The sequence below is a fragment of the Podarcis bocagei genome, assembly GCF_964188305.1.
Source record: "Podarcis bocagei genome assembly, chromosome: 17".
Classification (NCBI taxonomy): Eukaryota; Metazoa; Chordata; class Lepidosauria; order Squamata; family Lacertidae; genus Podarcis; species Podarcis bocagei.
In genome coordinates, this window is record NC_138143.1 from 30,950,734 (window position 1) to 30,974,640 (window position 23,907).

General features: G+C 46.1%; 1 protein-coding gene and 2 long non-coding RNA genes across 6 annotated transcripts in view; all 3 read right to left on the reverse strand.

Moving 5' to 3' along the window:
- The window catches only part of SLC44A1 (solute carrier family 44 member 1), an 87,682-nt gene extending 79,114 nt beyond the window's left edge, over nt 1–8,568 (reverse strand). The window contains exon 1 of one of the 2 annotated variants that reach the window (XM_081176415.1): nt 8,417–8,568. In XM_081176415.1, the coding sequence (XP_081032541.1) occupies nt 8,417–8,446 (30 nt within the window). In that variant the 5' untranslated portion in view covers nt 8,447–8,568. The remainder of the gene's footprint in view (nt 1–8,416) is intronic. The other variant, XM_081176414.1, reaches the window with a different exon arrangement.
- LOC308577017 overlaps nt 1–23,907 on the reverse strand; it is a 243,969-nt gene that overhangs the window by 79,114 nt on the left and 140,948 nt on the right. The window lies entirely within an intron of this gene.
- On the reverse strand, nt 10,823–18,775 carry LOC308577035. Of its 3 annotated transcripts, XR_014003369.1 has the most exons (5): nt 17,945–18,775; nt 16,210–16,415; nt 13,378–13,504; nt 12,750–13,077; nt 10,994–12,045 (listed from the first exon to the last, which is right to left on the reverse strand). It is a non-coding gene; the product is annotated as an uncharacterized lncRNA (long non-coding RNA). The 3 variants fall into 3 exon arrangements; XR_014003367.1 differs by lacking the exon at nt 17,945–18,775 and having other exon boundaries at nt 10,823–12,045; nt 12,750–12,965; nt 16,210–17,081; XR_014003368.1 differs by lacking the exon at nt 17,945–18,775 and having other exon boundaries at nt 10,823–12,045; nt 16,210–17,081.

The window sequence follows — 23,907 nt, forward strand, 5'->3', positions numbered from 1 at the left end:
AGCTCTAAGAACAAAGCCTTCTAGTCCAAGTCTAAATAGCCTTGTAACATGCTGAAACAGAATACCAATTCAATATCTACCTGTATGTAGATATACCTAGACTCTCTTCTATTAAGTAAATAAATAATTTGTTCAAGTTTTAGATTAATAGAGTACCTGCTACACTTTCTGAAGGTAAAGGGACCCCTGGCCATTAGGTCCAGTCGTGACAAACTCTGGGGTTGCAGCGCTCATCTTGCTTTATTGGCCGAGGGAGCCAGCGTACAGATTCCAGGTCATGAGGCCAGCATGACTAAGCCGCTTCTGGCGAACCAGAGCAGCGCACAGAAACGCCGTTTACCTTCCCACCCGAGCGGTACCTATTTATCTACTTGCACTTTGACGTGCTTTCAAACTGCTAGGTGGGCAGGAGCTGGGACTGAGCAACGGGAGCTCACCCCATCGCGGGGATTCGAACCGCCGACCTTCTGATCGGCAAGTCCTAGGCTCTGTGGTTTAACCCACAACGCCACCCGCGTCCCTGCTATACTGTCTAGACACTGACAAATTATAGGTATACTACTAGTTCCACATTTCTATTTTTCCATTTTTCCCAGTCAAAATCTTAAACTGACCTCTGGATGAAAAAAATCTCAGTCGCTTCATCAAAATAAATCAAGTATGAAACATATCAATTTATTAGAAGAAAAAAACCAGAGAATTAAGTTCAGTACCACAAAACTCCCACTACTTTCTTTAGAAGATGATTAGCCCTCAGAACCTTTATTCCAAAAACAAATTTAATGGGCATGGTGAGAGTCCTGTTCAACAGGAAACCCTACAAAGGTTGCAAACATCCAAGCATTAGGACTAAGCATCTCCAAGCATGCACACAGAGTCTTTGTTAGGTGAACGATTCTTTGCAACTGCCATATAGAAACTGACGTTTTGTACCACGGCTTTCACTGAGAATGGCAGCGGCCCAACAAGTGAGTCCTGCCTGAGAAGTGGCTGGTAGTAATTAGACAAAAAATCTAACTCTATTCTGGCTGGACCAACTGGCTAATCTATCCAGTATCTGGGAGACCAACATTCAGCCTCCCTGAACAGCCCTTACAAAGTGGAAGCACCCACCCTATAGTTCTCTAAGGGCAGAGTTGCTTGGAACAGCCTTGACATTCACAGTATGAAGACTTCACAGCAATTGTGTGCACCAAAGTACAATTGCAGCCACAACTAGACCTGTGAGTTCTTCCTTCAAACACACTCCTAAGCCCTGTGTTCCTGTCCAGAGACTGCAGAAACTAAACAAATGACAAATAGAACAGATGAGGCAATTAAGTGGTGTTGTGAAGTGAAAGTCCAGATGCATTTTGGAAGAAGCTCTAAGGGTAGGTGCAGTGGCAGAACTCCATCTTTACTGGAGAAGTGAATTTCACATTTAATGAGAACACCGGAGGAAAGATTGCATTAGAAAATAAAAAGCCATATTGCTAGGTATGACTGGAAAATCATCAGTAAGGAGAAGAAAAAAAAATATTTAAAACTTCAGACTGAAGCAGCATTCAAAATTTGCCAGGCGCATTTTGCACCTGGCTATCAGCCACTTGAGACCAAGTGAAGATGCCTGGGTGCCAGGATGGCGCCTGAAGACTCCACCATCTGGAGGTGCATGCCTGGGGATCATTGAATCTTGACTGTTTTCACACACAAGAAACACATCCTGCAGAATTCTATCCGTTATGTTTTATCTGCACAATCAGAACAAATGTCAGGAACCAAAAAGTCATATTGAGAAATACGACTTTCGAGCTGCCTGGCCCAAAAATCTCAACCAGGCATTCCATTTTGGCGACTGTAACCCTGGTTTAAGGAGTCACTTGGCGCCTAGCTTATACAGTGGTACCTCGGGTTACATACACTTCAGGTTACATACGCTTCAGGTTACAAACTCCGCTAACCCAGAAATAGGTTAAGAACTTTGCTTCAGGATGAGAACAGAAATCGTGCTCCAGAGGCACAGGGGCAGCAGGAGGCCCCATTAGCTAAAGTGGTGCTTCAGGTTAAGAACAGTTTTCAGGTTAAGAACGGACCTCCGGAACGAATTAAGTAATTAACCCAAGGTACCACTGTATATCTGAGTTTCTATCACTGCAAGTAAGTTTTAAAAAAACAAAAACAGTGGCTAAAAGGCATAAGACTAACAAGCAAAGCATCTTGCAGCACCTTGAAGATTTAATGTATTTATAATATAGCATAAGCTTTTCGTGTAGTACATTGAAATGTATCCTGAGTTACCAGAATATATATGCATAGTTTGCAGGAAAGATTATAAACAGAGGTCAGAGAAAAACGAAATGCAGAAAAGTACACATAATTATATAATTTATTTTTTTTACTTATTTTTAAAATGTATTTATACCCTGCTTTTCTCCCAGGCTAGGATAATTAACTGTGATAATTCACAAAGAGTTATTCATACATCCTGGACACTTAACATAGGTTATAAAAATACTTTGTCTCCATTCGGTCCTCAGCTGACAGCTCTGGACTTCTTGCCATACTGCAATTCAGCACTTGCACAGTGCAGCCTCCCTTTGAAGTTCCTATTTTTTCAAGTGTGGCCATTTTAAGGTCATTTACAAAGTATCCTGGGAGGATGAAATGTTCTTCTGCTGGTTTTTATAATACTGTCACACCAGATCTGTGCCCATTTGTGGCCTGTTTGTGCTATGTAGAATGTGCAAAGCATTGCTGGCAGCCCTTTGTGGATGACATTTTTAAGTCCTGTAATAAAGTTGCCAGAGTAGGCCTAGGGGTAGAGTTGGCATCTGGGTCTGCTGCAGAATTGCCACAGGGTGTCTCTCATCAACAACTGTTTTCATAGAATCACAGAATGACCACCACCACAAAAGTTGACAATGCCATGCACTTACAGTGGTGCCTCGCAAGACGAAAAGAATCCGTTCTGTGATTCTCTTCGTCTAGTGTTTTTTTTGTCTTGCGAAGCAAGCCCATTGACGGATTAGCAGATTAGCGCTATTAGCGGCTTATCTGCTGATCGGATCAGCCGATAAGCGGCTTAGCGGCTTAGAAAAAGGGGGGGAGGGGAAAAAACCAGCAGGAACTCGCAAGACATTGTCGTCTTGCGAAGCAAGCCCATAGGAAATTCGTTTTGCAAAGCACCTCCAAAACGGAAAACTCTTTCGTCTAGCGAGTTTTCCGTCTTGCGAGGCATTCGTCTTGCGGGGCACTACTGTATATACCTGTAACTCAGGATCTGATGAAGTGTATCATCACTTCATGCATCTGATGAAGTGGCCTCTTGCCCACCAAAGCTTATGCCATAATACAGTGGTACCTCGGGTTACATACACTTCAGGTTACATACGCTTCAGGTTACAGACTCCGCTAACCCAGAAATAGTGCTTCAGGTTAAGAACTTTGCTTCAGGATGAGAACAGAAATCGTGCAGCGGCAGCGGGAGGCCCAATTAGCTAAAGTGGTGCTTCAGGTTAAGAACAGTTTCAGGTTAAGAACGGACCTCCAGAACGAATTAAGTACTTAACCTGAGGTACCACTGTATATTTGTTGGGTCTTTAAGGTTGCGCAATAATTTGTTGCAACAGGGGTGCCTGTTTGGAAAGAGATTACAGTGGTACCTCTGGTTACGTACTTAATTCGTTCCAGAGGTCCGTTCTTAACCTGAAACTGTTCTTAACCTGAAGACCACCTTAGCTAATGGGGCCTCCCGCTGCTGCTGCGCCGCTGCCACGCGATTTCTGTTCTCATCCTGAAGCAAAGTTCTTAACCCGAGGTACTATTTCTGGGTTAGCGGAGTCTGTAACCTGAAGCGCATGTAACCTGAGGTACCACTGTACAAGGATCCTACAAGGCTGGATGACATGACCAACTCCTTGTAGAAAGTGCCTTGCAGACCAGAAAAAGGTCAGGACGACAACAAGCAAACTTGAGCAAAATGGAGATTTCATACAAGAATTTCAACGGAAAAGATTAAAGGAACAATCCCAACTCCTGCCTGGGGAACGGCAGGTCTGAATGGAGCCCTGGAGCCACTGCCAATGTGGAGATCTGCTGTTCATGCCACCAAGGATGGAAGGTGAGGGAGAGGAACCAGCTCCGGAATGGCACAGAAGAGAGATCTGGATCAGATAAGTAGCTGGACTGGCTTAAGACTCATCAGATTGTTGGCCAGCCAGGTTCTACCCTTTCCTCACACCCCATTTTGGGAGATTATGCCTACTACTGACCGTGATAGCTCCCTGCCTACAAAAGGATACTTCCACCACATTCAAACCCTTGCTAGTGGAGCAAATCAGTGGTTTGGATCCATGGAAGAGGATTCCCAAATTAAGCTGCCTGAAAAACATTACCAAACATGATCTAAGGCAGCAGGAAAAAACAAGTATGTTCTTATATCTTAAGAAAGCCAAAAAAATAAATACTTGTACTGCAAGGATAACAAAGCAGAACAAAGTACAGCAGAAAAAGCTTTACATGAAAGGATAAGGAAAATTAGATGGGTAAGCAAATATTAATGACAAGGTTTCTTGCCTTCTCCTACAGCAGATTAAATTCAACCATAGTTTATGTTTTTAAAGGGTAGTTGAGCAAAGATCAATAAATTCAGAGTAAGGAAATAAATTTGAGTGTAGGCTGTTGTTTTTAACTACTATTATGGGAAGGCAAAGGAAAAGAACATAAAGGAAAGGAAGAGCCTTTGAGACAAGAAGAAAGACTTGAATAACAAGGTTATGAGCAGAGCAATCATTTGCAAACAAGAATAATTGGAAATACTACTTCCACAAAGCACTAGAGGCAAAACGCACAAGAATATTGTAATGGTCAAAATTAGAAAAGGGGGTAATCTAGCAATTTGATAGAAGAGACAGATACCAACAGGCCATGAGGCACACAGCGGATTCAACCTGAGGAGAAAGCCAGACAGAAAAAGAAAACCCCAAATGTTGAAAAACTGTGTATATCATGTAAAGAACATGTAACAATAAGAAGCAAGGAACAAACTGAACAACCCGAGTTGCTAATATTAAGCCTCTATCAGGAAAGTTAATTTGTTCAAACTTACTCAACTAACACATGTTTGTTTTTCAACACTGTTGATTCAAAAATATGGAATTATGGAGCTGAATGGAACCAAAAAGCCATTGAGTGATCCAGTGCCTGCTGTCACAATGCAAGGCCATCTGCTGATCAATCCAAATCACAGGGGCACACGGTCTCATAATCACAGAGCAGACACACTGCATAATGGATGCCAACCAAGCAGAGAGTTTTAGAAGGTTCAGAGAAGTGAATCACACTACATGGTATGAGAGAAGGCAAAAATATGCTCACTGACATTATGAAAAGGAAGGGAACCATTAAGGGAAGGGGATATTTACTATGGCTTGAAACTAATAGGACGACAATATAGCCATGGCAAATAAAAATTGGCTAAAGCTAAGAGAAGGAAAGACGCAGGTGGCACTGTGGGTTAAACAACAGAGCCTAGGGCTTGCTGATCAGAAGGTCGGCGGTTCTCATCCCTGCGACAGGGTGAGCTCCCGTTGCTCAGTCCCTGCTCCTGCCAACCTAGCAGTTCGAAAGCACATCAAAGTGCAAGTAGATAAATAGGTACCGCTCCGGCAGGAAGGTAAATGGCATTTCCGTGCACTGCTCTGGTTCGCCAGAAACAGCTTAGTCATGCTGACCCAGAAGCTGTATGCCGGCTCCCTCGGCCAATAAAGCGAGATGAGCGCCACAACCCCAGAGTCGGTCACGACTGGACCTAATGGTCAGGGGTCCCTTTACCCTTTACCTAAGAGAAGGAAAAGAGAATGGGCAGAAAACCAGAAGCCCCTCTATGTATGTTACTTGGACTGAAAAAAGAAAAAGAAAACCCAAACCACTTGGGTTCAAACCTCAATAACTTTTCTGAACATAAAAAAAATATGCATGACTAAATATGTATTGAATGGATCAGTGCAGGGATCAGAAAATGATAGTCATCACAATGCTGCTTTATCACAGGTCTGGTGCTGTGCATTGTAACAGGTACATTATGTTTGTAGTATATATATTCCAACAGCAGACCTAAGTTCCCACGCTTATTCACAAAGATGCTGCCATTATACAGTATTCTTGTCAGTTTCGTCATTGGCTACTGAAGTCCCTCTCCAGAGGGCCTAGAGAAAGATGGCATTCTACAGAAGGAATAGATGAGTATGGATAGTGGGAGAGATAGAATACAATACACTGACAAATTGCCTCTCATTCATACAGGCACAAAAAAGACAGAAAATAATCTGAACAGAACTGTAACAAATTAGCCTTGCCTATCATTAGACAATGAAGACTTCACACCCATCCTTCAAGAACGGAGAACGTATCTACAAGTTCATCTGTTATCCTTATGAATATTCCACCTGGAAAAGTTACTGGCACCTCTCTAATGCTGTCCTCACAATGCTATCTTCACAATTACTAGCACCAGTTTTTAACATGCTGTGTAAGTAATCCACCCTTTTACCACCAAGGTTTCATGTAGAAAAATCAAAATGTCTTAAAACTTAAGCGATAATTAGTCCATGTGAAGAGGTCTTGAGTGCCTCCCTCAGAGAGTGCCAATAAAGGTAGACAACAAAAGTCCTGTTGGATTAAAGGAATATGGTATAGTGGTTAGAGGGCTGTACCTGGATGGGGGGGATTCTGCTTGGCTTTGGACAATTCGTTATAGTTCAGTGGAGCCTACCTCAAAAGATTGCAAGGCTAAAACAGGATAACACTTGGAAGAAGGGCAGGATCTAGATGAAATAAACAGCAGGATGCAGGCATACTTCTCGTGAAGGATGGATAAGCAATGTGGGTTTTTAAAGCAAGCACAAGTGGTATAATGATGGGATGGAACTGGGGTGGGGGGCACAAAGTAGATGAAGAAAGATAAAAAATGGCAAGGATACAGCAGTGTGGATTATTTCAAAATATACAGGCACTGCTGCAGAGAGTGAGGCAAAGGACATACTCTTACAGAGGATGCAGCTGTCAGTGGCTACCAGCCACAATAGCTATGTTCTGCCTCTGCCGTTGCCTCTGCCAGCTGCTTGGGGTCACAAGCGAGAAGCGCACAGTTGCACTCACTGGTCCCTGTGAGAACAGGATGCTGGACTAGATGGGCCTGATCCAGAAGGGCTCTTCTTATGGATATTAAAGTAAGCAGATGGGGATGGGTTAGGAGACAAGACACTCTTTGACTGTGTCTGGCAGTGTGCAACAAGGCTGTACACAGTTTAGCAAGAAGGCTAACGCTTAGGAAGGCTGCTTATGAAATGTTCCCTAAGAGGTGACTTGGAAAGAGACATTTCAACGACAGGGTTCCTACAGGGCAAAGGGGAAGGCATGTAGCTCAGTGGCAAAGCATCTGCCTTGCATGCAGAAGGCTCCTGCTTCTATCCATTGCATCTTCAAGTAGGAATGGGAGAGCATCTTTGCCTGGAACTCTGGCAAAGCCACTGCCAGTCAGTGTAGACAAATTCTCTGCCAGATGAACCAATGGTCTGACTCAGAGAATAAGGCAGCTTCCTATGCTCCTAAGAAACACCACACCACAATCCAAAGGGTCGACGTATGCAGCAATGGGTCAACGAAAGTTCATACGGACTCAACGAAAGGAGAATTGCAGAGATACCAAGGCAGCAAAAACAAGAGGTGAGACAGGCATCCGTTGAGCGATTCGAGCGGGGGAGGAATTGCTTAGGCTCATTCCTCCTACCAGTTGGTAAAGAAACACTTGAAAACAAGCAGCTGCAGGAGGGATGCATTTGCAACACTGCTTTTGATTCTGTTCCCTTCTCCTTAACGCACAGTGTCCGTTTCGCACCTCCTTTGCTTTGGGCACTTTTAAAGGTTGCCCCCCCCCCGAAACCGATATTATTTATAAATCAATGCCAGGGTCAGAATGGTCGTGACTGGAGGGTGGCAGCAGCGGCAGAGACAATCCAACTGCTAGATTATGACACACCGGGGTTGCAACCGGAGAGCCCTTTCGGAGCAGGCGTGGGTGACAGTAGATGATGGGGCTTAGGAAGCTTCCCCCCCAAAAAAAACAACAACCCAAAATCCTATTCCATTTCGGTTGCATAAGTTTATGCCAACCTACTCCAGAATCTCCAGGAAGAAAAGGAAGAGAAATGAGGGGGGTGAGGGTGTAAAAAAAATCCAGATAAATATAAACATGCCAAGGTGTAAACTGGGAAAAGGGGGGGGGTGAAGAATTGAGGCAAATGGGAAGCGGGAAGGAAGAGAAGCGCAGGCAGGGCAAGACTAAGAACCTAGAATAAAATAAAAGGTGGAGGAGCTTCTATTTGGGGTGCTGTTAAGGACGGGGGGTTTCCTGCCCTCGCCTCCCCTCCTGACTCACCTGAGAGGCGGCGCTCCCGCAGCAGCCCATGGCGGGCTCGGGGCTGGGTCTCTGCCGCGGGCTCCCGGCATCCAAGCGCCGCGATTCCCCGGCCGCCCGCCCGGCCCCAGGGCGACGGCGGCGGCAGGGGGAGCGGCGGCAAGGCGGCGGGGAAAGGGCGGAGGAGGGAGCGGGAGAGAAGCGGGGGGGGGGGAGCTGGGCTGCTGGCTCCTCCGCCGCCCCGAGGGCTCGCCTGCCCGCTTGTCCGCAGCGGCGCCCCGGAGGATCCCTTCGCCGAGGCGGCTCCTTAGCTCCTCAGCATCCCTCCTCCTCTTCCTCCTTCTCCTCCTCCTCCTCCTCCTCCCGCATCCCGGCGGCAGCGTCGCGCGGCGCTCCTGGGGGCGGGGCTTGGCGCGAGCGGAGGGAGGGAGGGAGGGAGGGAGAAGCAGCAGCAGCAACACAACAGCAGGCGGCCGCCTTCGCCAGCCAACCAAACCAACCAACCAGGCAGCAGCCCCGCGACCTAGAAACAGCCTCGGAACTCTCCGCCCCGGGGATGCGCGGGAGAGCCGAGCCCAATTGCGATGGGGCACAAGAGCGCTTACTGCGGGCAACGGGAAGGGCTATACTATAGCGCCGCAATGGAACGTTATGAAGAGCGGGCAGGCGGCGAGCGCGGCGGGGGTGTCCCGTTCGCTAAACGTGCCCGGCTCACTTCCGGCGTATCATTATTGCTTGCTTTCTCTTTTTCTCTCCTTTTCTTCTGTTTCGCTTGACGCACCTCCTGCTTTTTTTCTTTTTCTTTTTTGCAGGAGGGGGAAAGAGTGGAGCGAAGTATTTAGCAGCGCGCCGGCTTGGGGAAACAACGGCTGTTGTTGTTGTTGTTGTTGCTTTCATCTCCTGATATAATGCCTGCGTGACCTTGGGAAAGCGCCTTGCACTCCTTTTCCTGTTCCTGCCGTTATTCATAGGAATATCATTTCCCTATACCCTTCGGTTGCGTGGTGACCTTTGCATCTCTCCTATGGCGAACGGGTTGGGAAAGGAGCAGGGGAGCGAGAGGGAAACCGGGGTGGGTGGACGCAGAGGCACAGCTCGTGAGAACCCAGTGATTTTTAAGGGGGGGGGGTAGGGAAGTCAAGTTGCTCATTTTTAATTCGAAAGGCAGCGATCGTGGTTTTAAAGCTAAAAACACAGTGGGCAAGGATCGTGGTTATTTTAAGTCAACGGAGAGCAATCGTGGTATTAAAGCTGTAACAGATCGGCTATCCTTTTGTGGGAGGGGGGAGGAACAGGGGTGTTCTCGTCTCAATTATTGCCAAGAAAAAGCTTTAAGTTTATTCCAAACTCAAAGAGCAGAGAGTTTGCACCTTCGGAGGGGTTTAAAATGATTGCACGCCATGCATTTAAAGCACATTGCTTCCCCTCCCCCCCTCACAAGAATCCTGAAAACTGTCATTTACCCTTCACAGAGTGACCGGTCCCAGCTGCCTTAACAAACTATACTTCCTAGGGTTCGGTGGGGAGGGTGTCATGTGCTTTACATGTATGGTGTATACACTTACTGGTTTTACATGTTTAAATTGTCACTGTTTCGGTGCATGTGTGTGCGCATGAAGCAGCTTTGTGGATTTCTCAGCAAATATCCAGGTCACCACTCTCCACCTGCTGAAAAATCTTAGAAAAAGTGGATTGCATTTACAATGAGAAACAATTTGGGCACATACAATATTTTACAAGACCACAAACCTATTGTGAGGGTCAACCCATGTTGACTCCAAAGCATGAAAACGGGTAATGAGAAATCTTCTCTGTATAACATTTCCCCCTACAGGGTGTCAAACATGAGGGAAAAGCAATTCTGAAATTACAAATGCTCAGATCTTCACCTGCATTATCCTTGCCTTTCTACATGAATCCCAAAGCCATGCTTTCGTTGATTAAGCAGTATGTAACTCTCACTAAATAAATACAGCACCAGAATTCTTATCAAACACAGATTTAAAATCTGAACCAGAGAAAACTTCCAAAGTTTTCTTTCCCTACCCACCATCCACTACCCTTCCCCTTAAAACTCTGTTTGACTGAGCAGTGGCAGCACGTGATAGGCATTGTTTCAGAATAGATTAAGGGTGGGGAAAAGCCCCACTGAACACAGTGAGACTTACTTCTGAGCAAATATGTATACGATTGCTCTGCAAGTGAGAGGCATAATAGTCAAGATTAGACTATGAGAATAAGCCATTTGGGCACATCTACACAACAAGCTTAGGACATCCCTACATGTGTCAACTCAGAAGGATGTCTTGTCGAATTCACTGGGACTTATTCTCAAGTAAGTGGACACGGAACTGCAGCCTCAATAATCATTAGCTCTGTCTAACGAATCCTATAAACTTGTATTGTAAGAAAAGCTAGGGAGCATTAACAGAATTCTCAGCACTCACGCCAAACAGCAGTTCCCAGTATCCTTTAGGGAAAGCCATGAGAGTAAATATGTTATATAAATGACACTACATTTATAGTGCAGAAAGAAGTATGAGATCATTCACAATGTAATAAATAATTATCACTCTTTTTTATTACTGTAAGCCACCAAGCCATAAACAACTCAGAAACTGACAAATGTCTCCTTAACGTCCAACACCCTTCTGAAAAAGGCATTTACTGTATATTTAGCATCCAGTAATATGCAGATTTATATAGATCTGTTGATTGCCTTGTAGCTGATTAATTGATCAACTAATTAAAACATTCTTTAATTGATTGACAGCTCTAGTAAATAGTCTTCTTGTGACAGACACCTTAGAAATTGACTCTAAATTGGTAGAAGCCTATAAAAATGCAGCTCACGATAAATCTCTCTCAGGGATCCTGCATTCTCTGAGCCTGTCGCCAGGCAAAGCAGTCTGTAGGGCATCATGAGGGAATCCTAGACATGTTTACTAAGCAGTAAGTTCCACTACAGTCAGTGGCGTTTACTCCCTATTAGGGCTGCGTGATATCTGGTTTTCATCATCACGATATATCACCAGCTAAATATGGTATCTTGTTATATCACAATATATATCTGCAGTGACAGAGGGCCTTGCTGGGCCTCCCCGTGGTGGCAGAGGGGCCTGCCATACCTTCCTGCAGCAGCGGAGATTGTGCCACACTTCCCAGCAGCAGCAGAGGCTCCCTGTGGTGGCAGAGGGTGGGGCGTGCTTCTCTCATCATCTGAAAGCTTTACAAGGTGGGGTGGATCCTCAGGACTTTATCACTATTTGGTGAACTACAACACATATGAACAAACAATCACTTTGTCTCATGTATCCATGCAAGTATGACTTGTTGGAACTTGTAAGATACTTTCTTTTGGTGCAGGCTGGTGAGCAATATCTTGCCACTGCTCTGTCAGGATCTACACATAGGGGGAAAAACATTATAAATAAGTCATAAATTAAATTGTTATAACAAAAGGGAAGGAACTATGTAAAATCGCATAGACAAAGTTTTGTGCTCTACAGCACCATCTGGTGTCACATGTTTATAACATAGTTATACCATTGTAACATGGCTAATATACAGTAGTTGAGTCATCTGTCTTTTTTGACAACACTCTTTTGACCTGGTTCTTAACCCTCACACTCTTGTCTTCTTGAATAGCACTGTGGAGGAAGAACACAGGTTTCTCTATTTGTATGCTGTATCCTTACATTTTGTATACGTACAGATGTATTAATAGAAATAAAGAAACAACAGAAGCAAGCAACTGAAGGCTGGAACTGGAATACTAATGAGGAAGGCACTACTACTCAAGAACCAATGTGGTGTGAGTGGTTAGAGTGCCGGACTAGGAACCCTGGGAGGCCAGGGTTCAAATTTTCAGCTTATTGGATGACTTTGGGCCAGCCACTGTCCTTCAGCCGAGCCTATCCTGGAGGATTATTGTGAAGATCAGATGGAGATGGGAGAATCACATACACCACCCTGAGCGACTTGAAGGAAACGTGGTGTGTAAATGTAATAGTAATGGTAAAGTTAAAGGGACCCCTGACCGTTAAGTCCAGCTGCGGACGACTCTGGGGTTGTGGCACTCATCTCGCTTTACTGGCCAAGGGAGCCAGCATACAGCTTCCGGGTCATGTGGCCAGCATGACTAAGCTGCTTCTGGAGAACCAGAGAAGCACATGGAAACGTTTACCTTCCTGCCGGAGTGGTACCTATTTATCTACTTGCACTTTGATATACCTTCGAACTGCTAGGTTGGCAGGAGCAGGGACCAATCGGCAAGGACCCTAGGCTCTGTGGTTTAGACCACAGCGTCACCTGTGTCCCCAAAATGTAATAATAAACTTAATGAAATAAAGACCTCAGTAGGGTTCTGGACAGCACTGAAGCAGCACCCTCTTTCTCTCAGAATTCCTGCAGGTTCTCTGAAGCACCAGATCACTCCCCGATAGCCGCTTCTTGTTGCTGGTTAGCTCAGGAGATAGTCCATGGCCTGTGAGTTCACAGTCTGAATACAGGACAAGTCGTTAACCTGGCTCAGTGGCAGGATAACTCAGTCAAACTTACCCGAAACGCACTATCAGAACGAGAAGACAAGACTTGTATTATTATAGCCATTCTATAAATACAGACCAATGGAAGCGCAGAGAAGCCAGATGACAGGATGATAGAATCATTTTGCAGTCGTCCTAAATAGAACAGATTTGCATATGAGGAATGAATCATGATGGGAGAAGAATCCTTAGATGCTAATAGCAAATGTCTTCACCTCTTTGGAATTAGCCCTGACACCTTTTCAGGAGATACAGTGCTTCTCCTCCTCTTAAAACGTAGGTGCTCATAACACTGTCAACAGAAGGTATGCAACTGAAGTGTCTTGCCATCTGTGTGATGCTAATACACTGGTAGCACAAATATCGCTATTATGGCGTGGTTAAGTACTGATTTTTTTTGCTAAAATTAGGTCGTTGCCATTGGCTTTCACTTACCCTAATCTGATCTGCCTAAAGATCCGTGGTTTTATCCTTTCTCATTGGTTTTTGCTTGCCACTAAATAACTGGTTAGATTTCACTGGGTGCAGAGATGATGTGCCAACAAGCCAGAGAGATCCAACTCTGGAATGATATAAAGTACCTTTCATGTTTGATAAGCATAGTATATGTGGGCAGGAGAAAGGATCTCACCCTTCTACTGTGCTCTCAACAGCTTCCCAACTATTTTTATTCAAGAAAGCAGAATATGGTGAACAGGGGGCAGGGGAGGCAGCAAATCCTCATATATTTTGTGCTATATCTTGAATAATAGTCTGAAGACGGGCACCAACTTATTTATTAAAGTATCTAATGCAAATGGTGTGGTATTAAACAGATAATCAACCTATAAAGGTAAAGGTACCCTTGACCGTTAGGCCAGTCGCGAACGACTCTGGGGTTGCACGCTCATCTCACTCTATTAGGCTGAGGGAGCCGGGATTTGTCCACAGACAGCTTCCGGGTCATGTGGCCAGCATGACTAAGCCGCTTCTGGTGAGCCAGAGCAGCGCATGGAAACGCCGTTTACCTTCCCACCGGAGCGGTACCTATTTATCCACTTGCATTTTGATGTGCTTTCAAACTGCTAGGTGGGCAGGAGCTGGGACCGAGCAACGGGAATTCACCCCGTTGCGGGGACTCGAACTGCTGACCTTTGATCAGCAAGCCCTAGGCTCTGTGGTTTAGACCAGTGTTTTTCAACCACTGTTCCGCGGCACACTAGTGTGCCGCGAGATGTTGCCTGGTGTGCCGCAAGATGTTGCCTGGAGGGAGGCGGGCGAGTCAGGCGGCGAGAGGCGGGGCGGCAGAGGCGGCGAGGAGAGGCCGCCCAGCGCGGGGCTCTCGCCGTCTGCCTGCCTGGCTGCCTGCGAGCTTGGCGGGCAGCACCTCCGTCCGCAGCGCCCGCCTCGCGGCTCTCATTCCCTGCCCCTGCCAAAGCTCACCCAGCCAAGCCGCGCTCTCCTTCCTGCCTCGCTTTGCTGCCTCCTCCCCCCCCACCCCCAAAGCTTGGAGGTTCCCCGGCAAGGGGGAGGGGAAAAAATTGAAACTTACACTTTCGTGCGTCCCTCCCGGCGTGACGCTGCGTGCTGACGTCACGGGGCTGTAATGGTGGTTTTTTTCATCAAATGGAGATTTTTTTCATCAAACAAGTGTGCCTTTGCCCAAAAAAAGGTTGGGAAACACTGGTTTAGACCACAGTGCCACCCATGTGCCACTAATCAACCTATAGCTCTCATTGAAAAATAAAAAAATAATGAGAGGCATAGGCATAGCCAGGATTTATGTTAGGGGGCAGGCTTTTTATCGGGGGGGGGAGAACCTCAGCTATGTATTTTTATTGATTGAGGGGGGCAGCTGCCCCTCCCTGCCCCCCGTTGGCTATGCCCATGGTGAGACGTGCACTTCTGACAGCCATGGAAGCTAATCTATGCCCCGTTATTGGTTGGCTTCAGTTCTTGTTTTTATTATGTACAGTATTTTGTGTTCTCATTTTGTATATTTATGTTGTGAACCGCCCTGGGATCTCTGGATGAAGGACATTTTTATGACCTCCTTATCTGATGAGATCCTTGGAGCAATAGAGACGCTTGAAAGAGTCAAAATGACAGCAGGAAAAATCCCTTTATTTTGTCATGACGAAAATGGTACAGACACGCGTTGCCCAATGTCTGCCCCCGAATTCTGAGCGAGCCAGCTTTTTTATACATTTGCAGAATACAATACCACCTGATTTCTTGTAAACCACCTGATTTCTGGGAAATCAAAAATTATAGTAAGTTCCTATTACCATGTAAGGTCTTGGCCTGCCTCCCTCCTTCCTGCAGTCTCCCTCCTCCCTGCCATCTCCCACATCACCACGGCCATGTGCATTCCTGAGTTTGCTGATCTCTTTACAACCTTCAGTAATAAGCATTTGAGCCTGTTCCATCAATGCCATCCTTGTTCTTCTGGCTGGTGTAGAATCCTCCCCCCTTGTGATAATATAGAACGATATTTTAATGGCCCTTCATGGAGGAAGGACAATATACAAATCCAAAAAAGAAAAGAAAAGAAAAAGTCTTGTGTTTAAATTTAGGTTTTTAAGGTGAGGTTTAGTTTGCTTACTTCTGACTTTGTGTAAGAGCTGAGCCGTAATAGGGAGCAGTATGTGGTGAGTCAGGACCAGAGCTTTTTTTCTAGGAGTATTCTTAATGTAACAACTTCATGGTGAGTACCGGCACCATTTCTCATTTTTTTCAACAAAACAGAAGAAGCACTGGCCAGTACCCAGGAGCCACAGGCAAACCAGTAGTCAGGGACAAAGAGCAAGTGAAAACTAAAGGGCCAAGCAGAAAGCAGGCACAAGGAGCAATCAAATAACAATTGAAGGATACATGGGGCACAGGTGGCGCTGTGGCCAATGAGCCTCTTGGGCTTGTCGATCAGAAGGTTGGCTGTTCAAATCCCCACAATGGGGTGAGCTCCCATTGCTCTGTCCCAGCTCCTGCCAGCCTAGCAGTTCGAAAGCAAGTAGATAAATAGGTACCACTGTGCGGGAAGGTAAACGGCGTTTCCGTGTGCTCTGGTTTCCGTCACAGTGTCCCAATGCACCTAAGACCAGTGGGTGAGGCACTCCAGGAAGCAGAGCCTAGTTCACTAGCTGGCCAAGTGGGGAAGGACGCATGTGATTCCTCATCTGGGGCACCTGCCTCATCAAGCGCAGAAGCTGCAATCAACATACACAGTATAAGAAGGCAGCAGAGCTGAGGTACTGTGTCTATTCACCTGCCCATGTTGAGGCGCCTCACCTGGGATTCTCCTCAGACCTTCATGGGTTTCTACTTCGAGATTGACTCTGGTCTGTATCCTGACTGCTGAACTCCCATATTGGCACACTTGGACTGATCCTGGACTGTGTTTCCTGGTCTTTGAACTTGGCTTGTATGGATTGGCTTTTGGACTTGGAACTTTGCCTTGGCACGCTATCTGCCAGGTAGGCCAGGGGATCAGGACACTTGAAAAGATAAAATACAACAAATAAAGCCAATTTAAAATTGGGGGGGTGGTTAAAACTATGAACAATACAATTACATAAAAAGCATGTTCAGTAAAATATGAATAAGGACAAGTCCTATCCACCCTGCTAAAAGATGAGCACAGCCATAGGAGGCAATAGTAATAACTTTATTTATATGGTGCCCATCTGACTGGGTTGTCCCAGCCACTCTTGGCTGCCTTCAGATGTCTTTATTGCCAAAGGTCTTGGTAAACAAAGAAGCCTTTGCCTGGTGCCTAAAGATCAACAAGAATGGCACCAGGCATGTCTCCCACTATAGAGTATTCTACAGATGGGAGACCCCACCATAAAGGCCTGTTCTCATGTGGCCACCCTCTGCACCTGTCTTGGGTGGGGCTCCTGGAGAAGGGCCTCTGATGAAGACCACAAGGTCTGGGCTGGTTCATATACGGAGAAATAACCTGCATGTTCAATTGTCTGGTCATTTCAGTGCTAAGCCTGAACCCCTGCCAACGTACCAACTACCCAAAGCTTCTCCACATGTCTCCATGTGGAATGTAAGGCTCAAAACTAAGCTATGTCCCTTAGGGACACTTATGTGGAAGGAAATCCAACTGAGCAGAGTACAAGATGTTCTCCATGTCTCACATGAGGGGCAGGACTTGGGAAGTCAACACACCTCCTCTGGCTCTCAGAACAATTTCCCTGCCCCTTAGTAGGTCCTGATGAGATGCTTCTCTCTGTTACTTGTCTCCTTCTACTTTCACAGCGTTCCCGTTTCATCAGTTTGGGCTTCACTTAGCCCCTCCAAAGGCCTCAGCTAGCAGGAGAGAGACACATCTTTATATGTGGTTCATTTGGAACAGGCCACTAAACATTTGTCACTGCCTATCATCCTGACATATTGAATCTAAGGCACCAGGAACTATATACATATACATAAACACACACACATCTTCCTCAGAGCAGCTCCTTGTGAAAGTCAAACTCATGCCAGATAGTGACAGGATAGCTGCCTTATTTTAATTTATTTGCTGTTGCTTAATTTACTTGGCTTGCATGCACAGCCAAGAAAGCGCCATTTGTTTCGGCGAGGTGAGGAAAAGTTCCGTGCGACCCAAATGAGCTGCTGAAAACGGAACACAATCTTTCTTGCGCAGACAGTATCATCATAATACATTATTAGCCATTGTGATCTTCTATCATTCCACTCTGGGAGAATTATGGCTGTGGCACTGAGGATGTGAGGCTACAGGCTGAGCACTGCTTGCTACAAATCTCTAGCAAAGCTCTTGCAATAAATCTCCAAGAGAAAAGTCATTTAAAGAAAGGAATGGGGGGGGGTAGGATGACACTAAGGGGACTGTCATTTGTTTTCTTAGGGAAGAGGGGACAAGCAGCTGTGAAGGGACACGACGTACTCTTAACGTCGCAGAAGGTGGCAGCATTCATCACGGCAAAAGCAACGTTCTCGGTGGAGGGCAAGCATGGAGGGGAAGCAATATCCAGCCCCCTTGACCACAGACCTGTGAAATAAATGGCTCTTCTTGATGAAATCATTTCTCTTCCTTTTATTAGCTACACAGGAGACCACAAGTGATTTGGCCATTTCCGACGCTGAGAACCTGTGTGCGCACACCTTGATGGAATTCACCCCGCAAAGAATCATCCGCCGTCCCCTCGTTGACATGCCTGCTCACCAAAACGATAGCAGTGGCTTTTGTGGGGTTAAAACAGAATTACGTCATAAGAAGAAGAAGAGGAGGAGGAGGAGGAGTTTGGATTTGATATCCCGCTTTATCACTACCCGAAGGAGTCTCAAAGCGGCTAACATTCTCCTTTCCCTTCCTCCCTCACAACAAACACTCTGTGAGGTGAGTGAGGCTGAGAGACTTCAGAGAAGTGTGACTGGCCCAAGGTCACCCAGCAGCTGCATGTGGAGGAGCAGAGACGCGAACCTGGTTCACCAGATTACGAGTCTAGCGCTCCTAACCACTGCACCACACTGTCTCTCATAGGTTTGGAAGCCTATAAGAGATTCCTCAACGAAAAGGTAAGTAATTATACTCGAGCCACATCCTACACAAAGCTGTCAGGTCAGTATTATCTACCTGAACTTAAGAAGAGCTCTGCTGGATCAGTCGAAAGGCCTGCATTCCGTTCTCACTGTGAGCAATCAGATTCCTATGGGAAGTCCACCAGCACAATAACCTGCTCCCAATTCTGCCAGCTGGAATTGAGGCAGACTGCCTCGGATCCTGAAGGTCAGAGGGAGCCTTCTGAAGTCCTACCCTCCCATTTTATTTATTTTCATTTATTTATTAAATTTGTATACCACCCTTCATCCTAAGATCTTGGGGAGGTTCACAGCATAAAAATGCAAGGTAAAAACACAAAATACATAAGAGAAACAGAAACAGTAACACCCACCACCGCAAACGCATTTAAAATGGCATAGGATGTTAATCAGCCCAAGGCCTGGTTGAAGAGGAATGTTTTTGCCTGGTACCTAAAGGTGTATAACGAAGGCGCCAGGTGAGCCTCCCTGGGGAGATTATTCATCATCAACAATTTTTTTTATTTATATGCCGCCCATCTGACCTGGAAATGTAGGGGACAGAACATGAGATTGAAAAACAATTAGGAAATGGGAGAAACTGAAATTCTCATATTCTCTCATCCCTGTAGACATATGATTCTAGCTCTTCATTATCACAGGCTAGGCTCCTGTTACTCTCAGGTGCTAGGACAAAGTGGATAAAGAGTGCTACCTATGAAGTAGACATGAATGCCCTTCAACAGGCTGAAGCCCACATAACTGATAAGCTGCTCAGCAGGAACACCTAATCCCAAAGCCAGTAATTCCTAAACAGTGTGTTGGGATGTACGAGTACGCCGTCCAAGAACTGTTAGAGTGTCTCAGGAATTAAAGGCCACAGGTGAAAGGTGCAACTTTCTCACTGCATGTCAGCATGCTTCATTACCCTGGAAGGAGAAGCCCCATCAGGAAGAAAACATCTGGAGAGAGAGAGAGTATTGGGGAGGCAGCATGGGTGAAGTGTGGCACCCTCTTGATCCAGCCCGTATTGTGCTGGTGCCATTTATCCCCTTTATCCCCTGCCCTATCGAAATGTGCAGTGAGATGATTCTGACACACAGGTCTATCACCTGTCACATCCGCTTTGCCCCTTACAAGCACAAGATAAATTGTTCCTGAAAGCCCAGAGCTTTCCTGTATCCCTTCCCCCCTCCGCCTCAAGGAGCGTAAGTCCTGATCGTTTTGTGAACATCCCCTCCCTGCTGCCCTGCTCTATCAATTCTTGCTTGTATTAGATATCAATTCAATGGATGTGAGTAAACACAGTTGCCTGCTTGATGCTCGCATGGTCCGCTCAGCCTCGGTTGGTGCTGTGGTCTAAAACGCTAAGCCTCTTGGGCTTGCTGATTGGAAGGTCAGCGGTTTGAATCCGCACGACAGGGTGAGCTCCAGTTGCTCTGTATCAGCTCTTGCCAACCTAGCAGTTTGAAAGCACACCAGTGCAAGTAGATAAATAGGTACCGCTGCAGTGAGAAGGTAAGCGACGTTTCTGTGCGCTCTGGTTTCCGTCATGGTGCCCCACATTGAACCAGAAGTGGTTTAGTCCTGCTGGTCACATGACCCGGAAAGCTGTCTGTAGACAAACGCTGTCTTCCTTGGCCTGAAGTAAGATGAGTACTGCAACCCCATAGTCGTCTTTAACTGAACTTAACTGTACAGGGGCCCTTTACCTTTTTACCTTTCAGCCTCAGTCAGAGAGGGATGTGGGTGGCGCTGTGGGTTAAACCACAGAGCCTAGGACTTGCCGATCAGAAGGTCGGCGGTTCAAATCCCCGCGACGGGGTGAGCTCCCGTTGCTTGGTCCCTGCTCCTGCCCACCTAGTAGTTCGAAAGCATGTCAGAGTGCAAGTAGATAAATAGGTACCACTCTGTCGGGAAGATAAACAGCAGTTCTGTGCGCTGCTCTGGTTCGCCAGAAGCGGCTTAGTCATGCTGGCCACATGACCCAGAAGCTGTACGCCGGCTCCCTCGACCAATAAAGTGAGATGAGTGCCTCAACCCCAGAGTCGGTCACGACTGGACCTAATGGTCAGGGGTCCCTTTACCTTTATTTTTTTAATAAAAGTTTTATTAAGTTTTAACAAATGCAAGGTGTGCAAGAAAAAATACAGGGACAAAGACAAGAAAAATATAAAAACACCAAATACATACTACAAAATACAACAATACAAACATTAAGCACAAAAATACAAAAATACATACATTAAAAACTAATAATGGAAAAAAGCACATATAGGAAAAACACAAAAATTCCCTCTTTCTTAGTTTTATATCTTAAATTCACATATTTTCCTGACTTCCTCGCGTCCCCCGTTCTTGTATCCCTTTTAAAAGTTGGTTCAGCAAATTCATAGCCCATTAATTCATCTGTTGTTGGTTTAATCTTAAATTTTACCTTATTGTTAGAACCCCAGCATTTCATTTCAATGTCATCAACATTCAGAAATTTTACAATATTTCTGCAAATAGGTTTTAAATTTTCCCCAATCTTCTTCCACTGAGTCTTCTCCCTGGTCTCGGATTCTGCCAGTCATTTCCGCCATCTCCATGTAGTCTATTAGTTGCATCTGCCAGTCTTCCAGGGTGGGTAGATCTTGTGTCTTCCAATGTTTTGCGATGAGAATTCTTGCTGCTGCTGTAGCGTACATAAAAAAAGTTCTATCCTTCTTTAACACTGATTGGTCGACTATAGGGGTCCCTTTACCTTTAACCCACCCAGATATTTTCTCCACTCCTGTCTGTAGCATTCGACGAAATGTCCAACAAAGTACAGGCATAACATCTTGAGATAAATCGCTTTGTAACAGTCAAGCTGTTGGAAAGTCCATGAGGATAATGCTTTGTCTTTAGGACTTTTGCCCGTATTCCTGGTATACTTATATCGGGCACTGTGTCAGCTGAACAAGGGGGAGAAACAGTTCATCTGCATTTCCAGTGTTGGGAAACAAAGATCAATGACTCCATCCAAAAAAGTACCTTAGAAAGAGGCATCATGCAAGCTTCTAACGCCACATGTGGTGTTATTGGACTCCAGCTTTCAAATTTGCAGATGACACCAAACTAGGGCTTGTGGAGGGAATATCCTCTTCCTGTTCAGTTATGGAGAGAAATAATATTATGTTCAGAAGTGGCTGGTTGTTCCTGGATCACAGGAATGTTTTTTAGGAAGGGGTTCAGCCTCCAGCAGCACTCACAGATGGGGAAAGTAGACCACACACACATTCAGCAAAAATAGGCCACGAGAGTGTTTGGGGCATAGCCTCCAGGATTTGTTTATTACTTCAGCGAAAGCCTGCATTCGCCCCATAGGACGCACACACATTTCCCCTTCATTTTTGGAGGGGAAAAAGTGTGTCCTATAGGGCGAAAAATACGGTATGTCCATGACGGAGTGAACAACTTGTGAAGCTGTTGTTGAGTTACTCTTCAGCCCTAGGGTGATTTCTCAGACTAGCATCTGCCTCTTGACAACACATTGCTAGGACACATAAAGGCAACATGGAGGCCACCCCTGCAAGTCATCAGGCTTCTTAGACTGTGGACATGTTGCCATTTTCTTGGGCTCTGCGGGTGGCGCTGTGGGTTAAGCCACAGAGCCTAGGGCTTGCCGATCAGAAGGTCGGCGGTTCGAATCCCCGCAACGGAGTGAGCTCCCGTTGCCTGGTCTTAGCTCCTGCCCACCTAGCAGTTCGAAAAGCACGTCAAAGTGCAAGTAGATAAATAGGTACTGCTCCGGCGGAAAGGTAAACAGCATTTCCATGCGCTGCTCTGGTTCACCAGAAGCGGCTTAGTCATGCTGGCCACATGACTCGGAAACTGTACGCCGGCTCCCTCGGCCAGTAAAGCGAGATGAGCGCCGCAACCCCAGAGTCAGCCACGACTGGACCTAATGGTCAGGGGTCCCTTTACCTTTACCTTTACACATGACTGTAGCCACAATCCATCACATCCTGTCTCTTCTTGAGAAGTACTGCTGATAAATTTCCCCTCAAACCAGCTTCCATCCGATTTGAAAACGTCAGCTGCAGTTAAGCCAGTGTTTCCCAAACTCGAGTCCACCGCTGTTGTTAGACTACAACTCCCATCATCCCTAGCTAGCAGAACCAGTGGTCAGGGATGATGGGAGTTGCAGTCCAACAGCAGCTGGGAATCATCTAGTCCAATGTTGGCCAAACTCGGGTCTCCAACTGTTTTGGGACTACAATTCCCATCATCCCTGACCACTGGTCCTGTTAGCTAGGGGTGATGGGAGTTGTAGTCCAAAAACAGCTGGAGACCCAAGTTTGGCCAACACTGATCTAGTCCAATTCCCTGCAATGCAGGAATCTTTCACCCGATGTGGGGCTCAAACCCACGACTCTGAGATTTAAGAGTCTCATGCTCTACTGGGTGCCCAGATGAGAAGTGGAGCTGAAGGTCTTGCGGGTGGGGTGGAGTGGGGACGACAAATCAAGTTATTCATACTGGGTGACGACATCCTTGACCTCTCTCTGCTGTGTACAGCAAGGTAATAATGTGAGTTGAAATGTAAGGGGGGGGGGGAGAGAATGACCTCACCGTGTTTCAAGTCACTAATGTGCACATAGCCTCCACCCCCAAATAGTAGAGAGAGAGAGAAATATATGTGTGTAAAAAACAAGAGGTTATGTGCCTGTCACTTCCAGTTGAAAAGGGGGCACTGAAGAACCATTGCCCAAGCAGGAGGCTCTGATTCCTGGAAGATTATCTCACTTGCTCCCTAGCCCCCTGGTCTTGACAATTTATTAAAGTGCCAGTGAAGTCATCCTAGCTGAGCACTAGATGAAAAGGACATCATCTGCAGCCAATGGCAATTTATGCCTGCCTCTCTTTTGGCTCCCACACCGGTGCTGTGAACGTATTTAGTATTGTCTTGTGCGCATTTCGAAGACTCCCATGGGGGGAACGAGCGCTAAGGTGGAGAGGCCACAGCTGCACCTGCTGTTATAGGGAGACGGAGACTATTGTGCCACTTGGAGATCTTTCTCGAAACCAAAAATGCTGAGGTTAAAATGATTTGTTTTTGCAATCATGCCTTTGGCAGAATTCCAAGCGGAGAGTGGCTGGGAGCGCGAAGCCGTTCCTTTCATTCGGCTAAGAGCTTCTGTGGATTGATGGTCTGCGGAGCAGCGTTGACGTAGGAGACCATTTAAACATAAATAAGGAGTTTTCGGGGGGCTTTTTGTGTGTGCAGTGATATCTAGTGCACCGATATCAAATGAGCCGGTGGCTTAAAAAGATTATAACAGGGCACAGCCCAGACGTCGTGGAGAGATGCAGAAAGGGTGTGCGAGAAAGAGAGTTGTAGAAACCGTTAAGTTTTGTCGGGTTGGAATGTACTTTAATATATAAGCAGGGGAGCCAACCCACTAG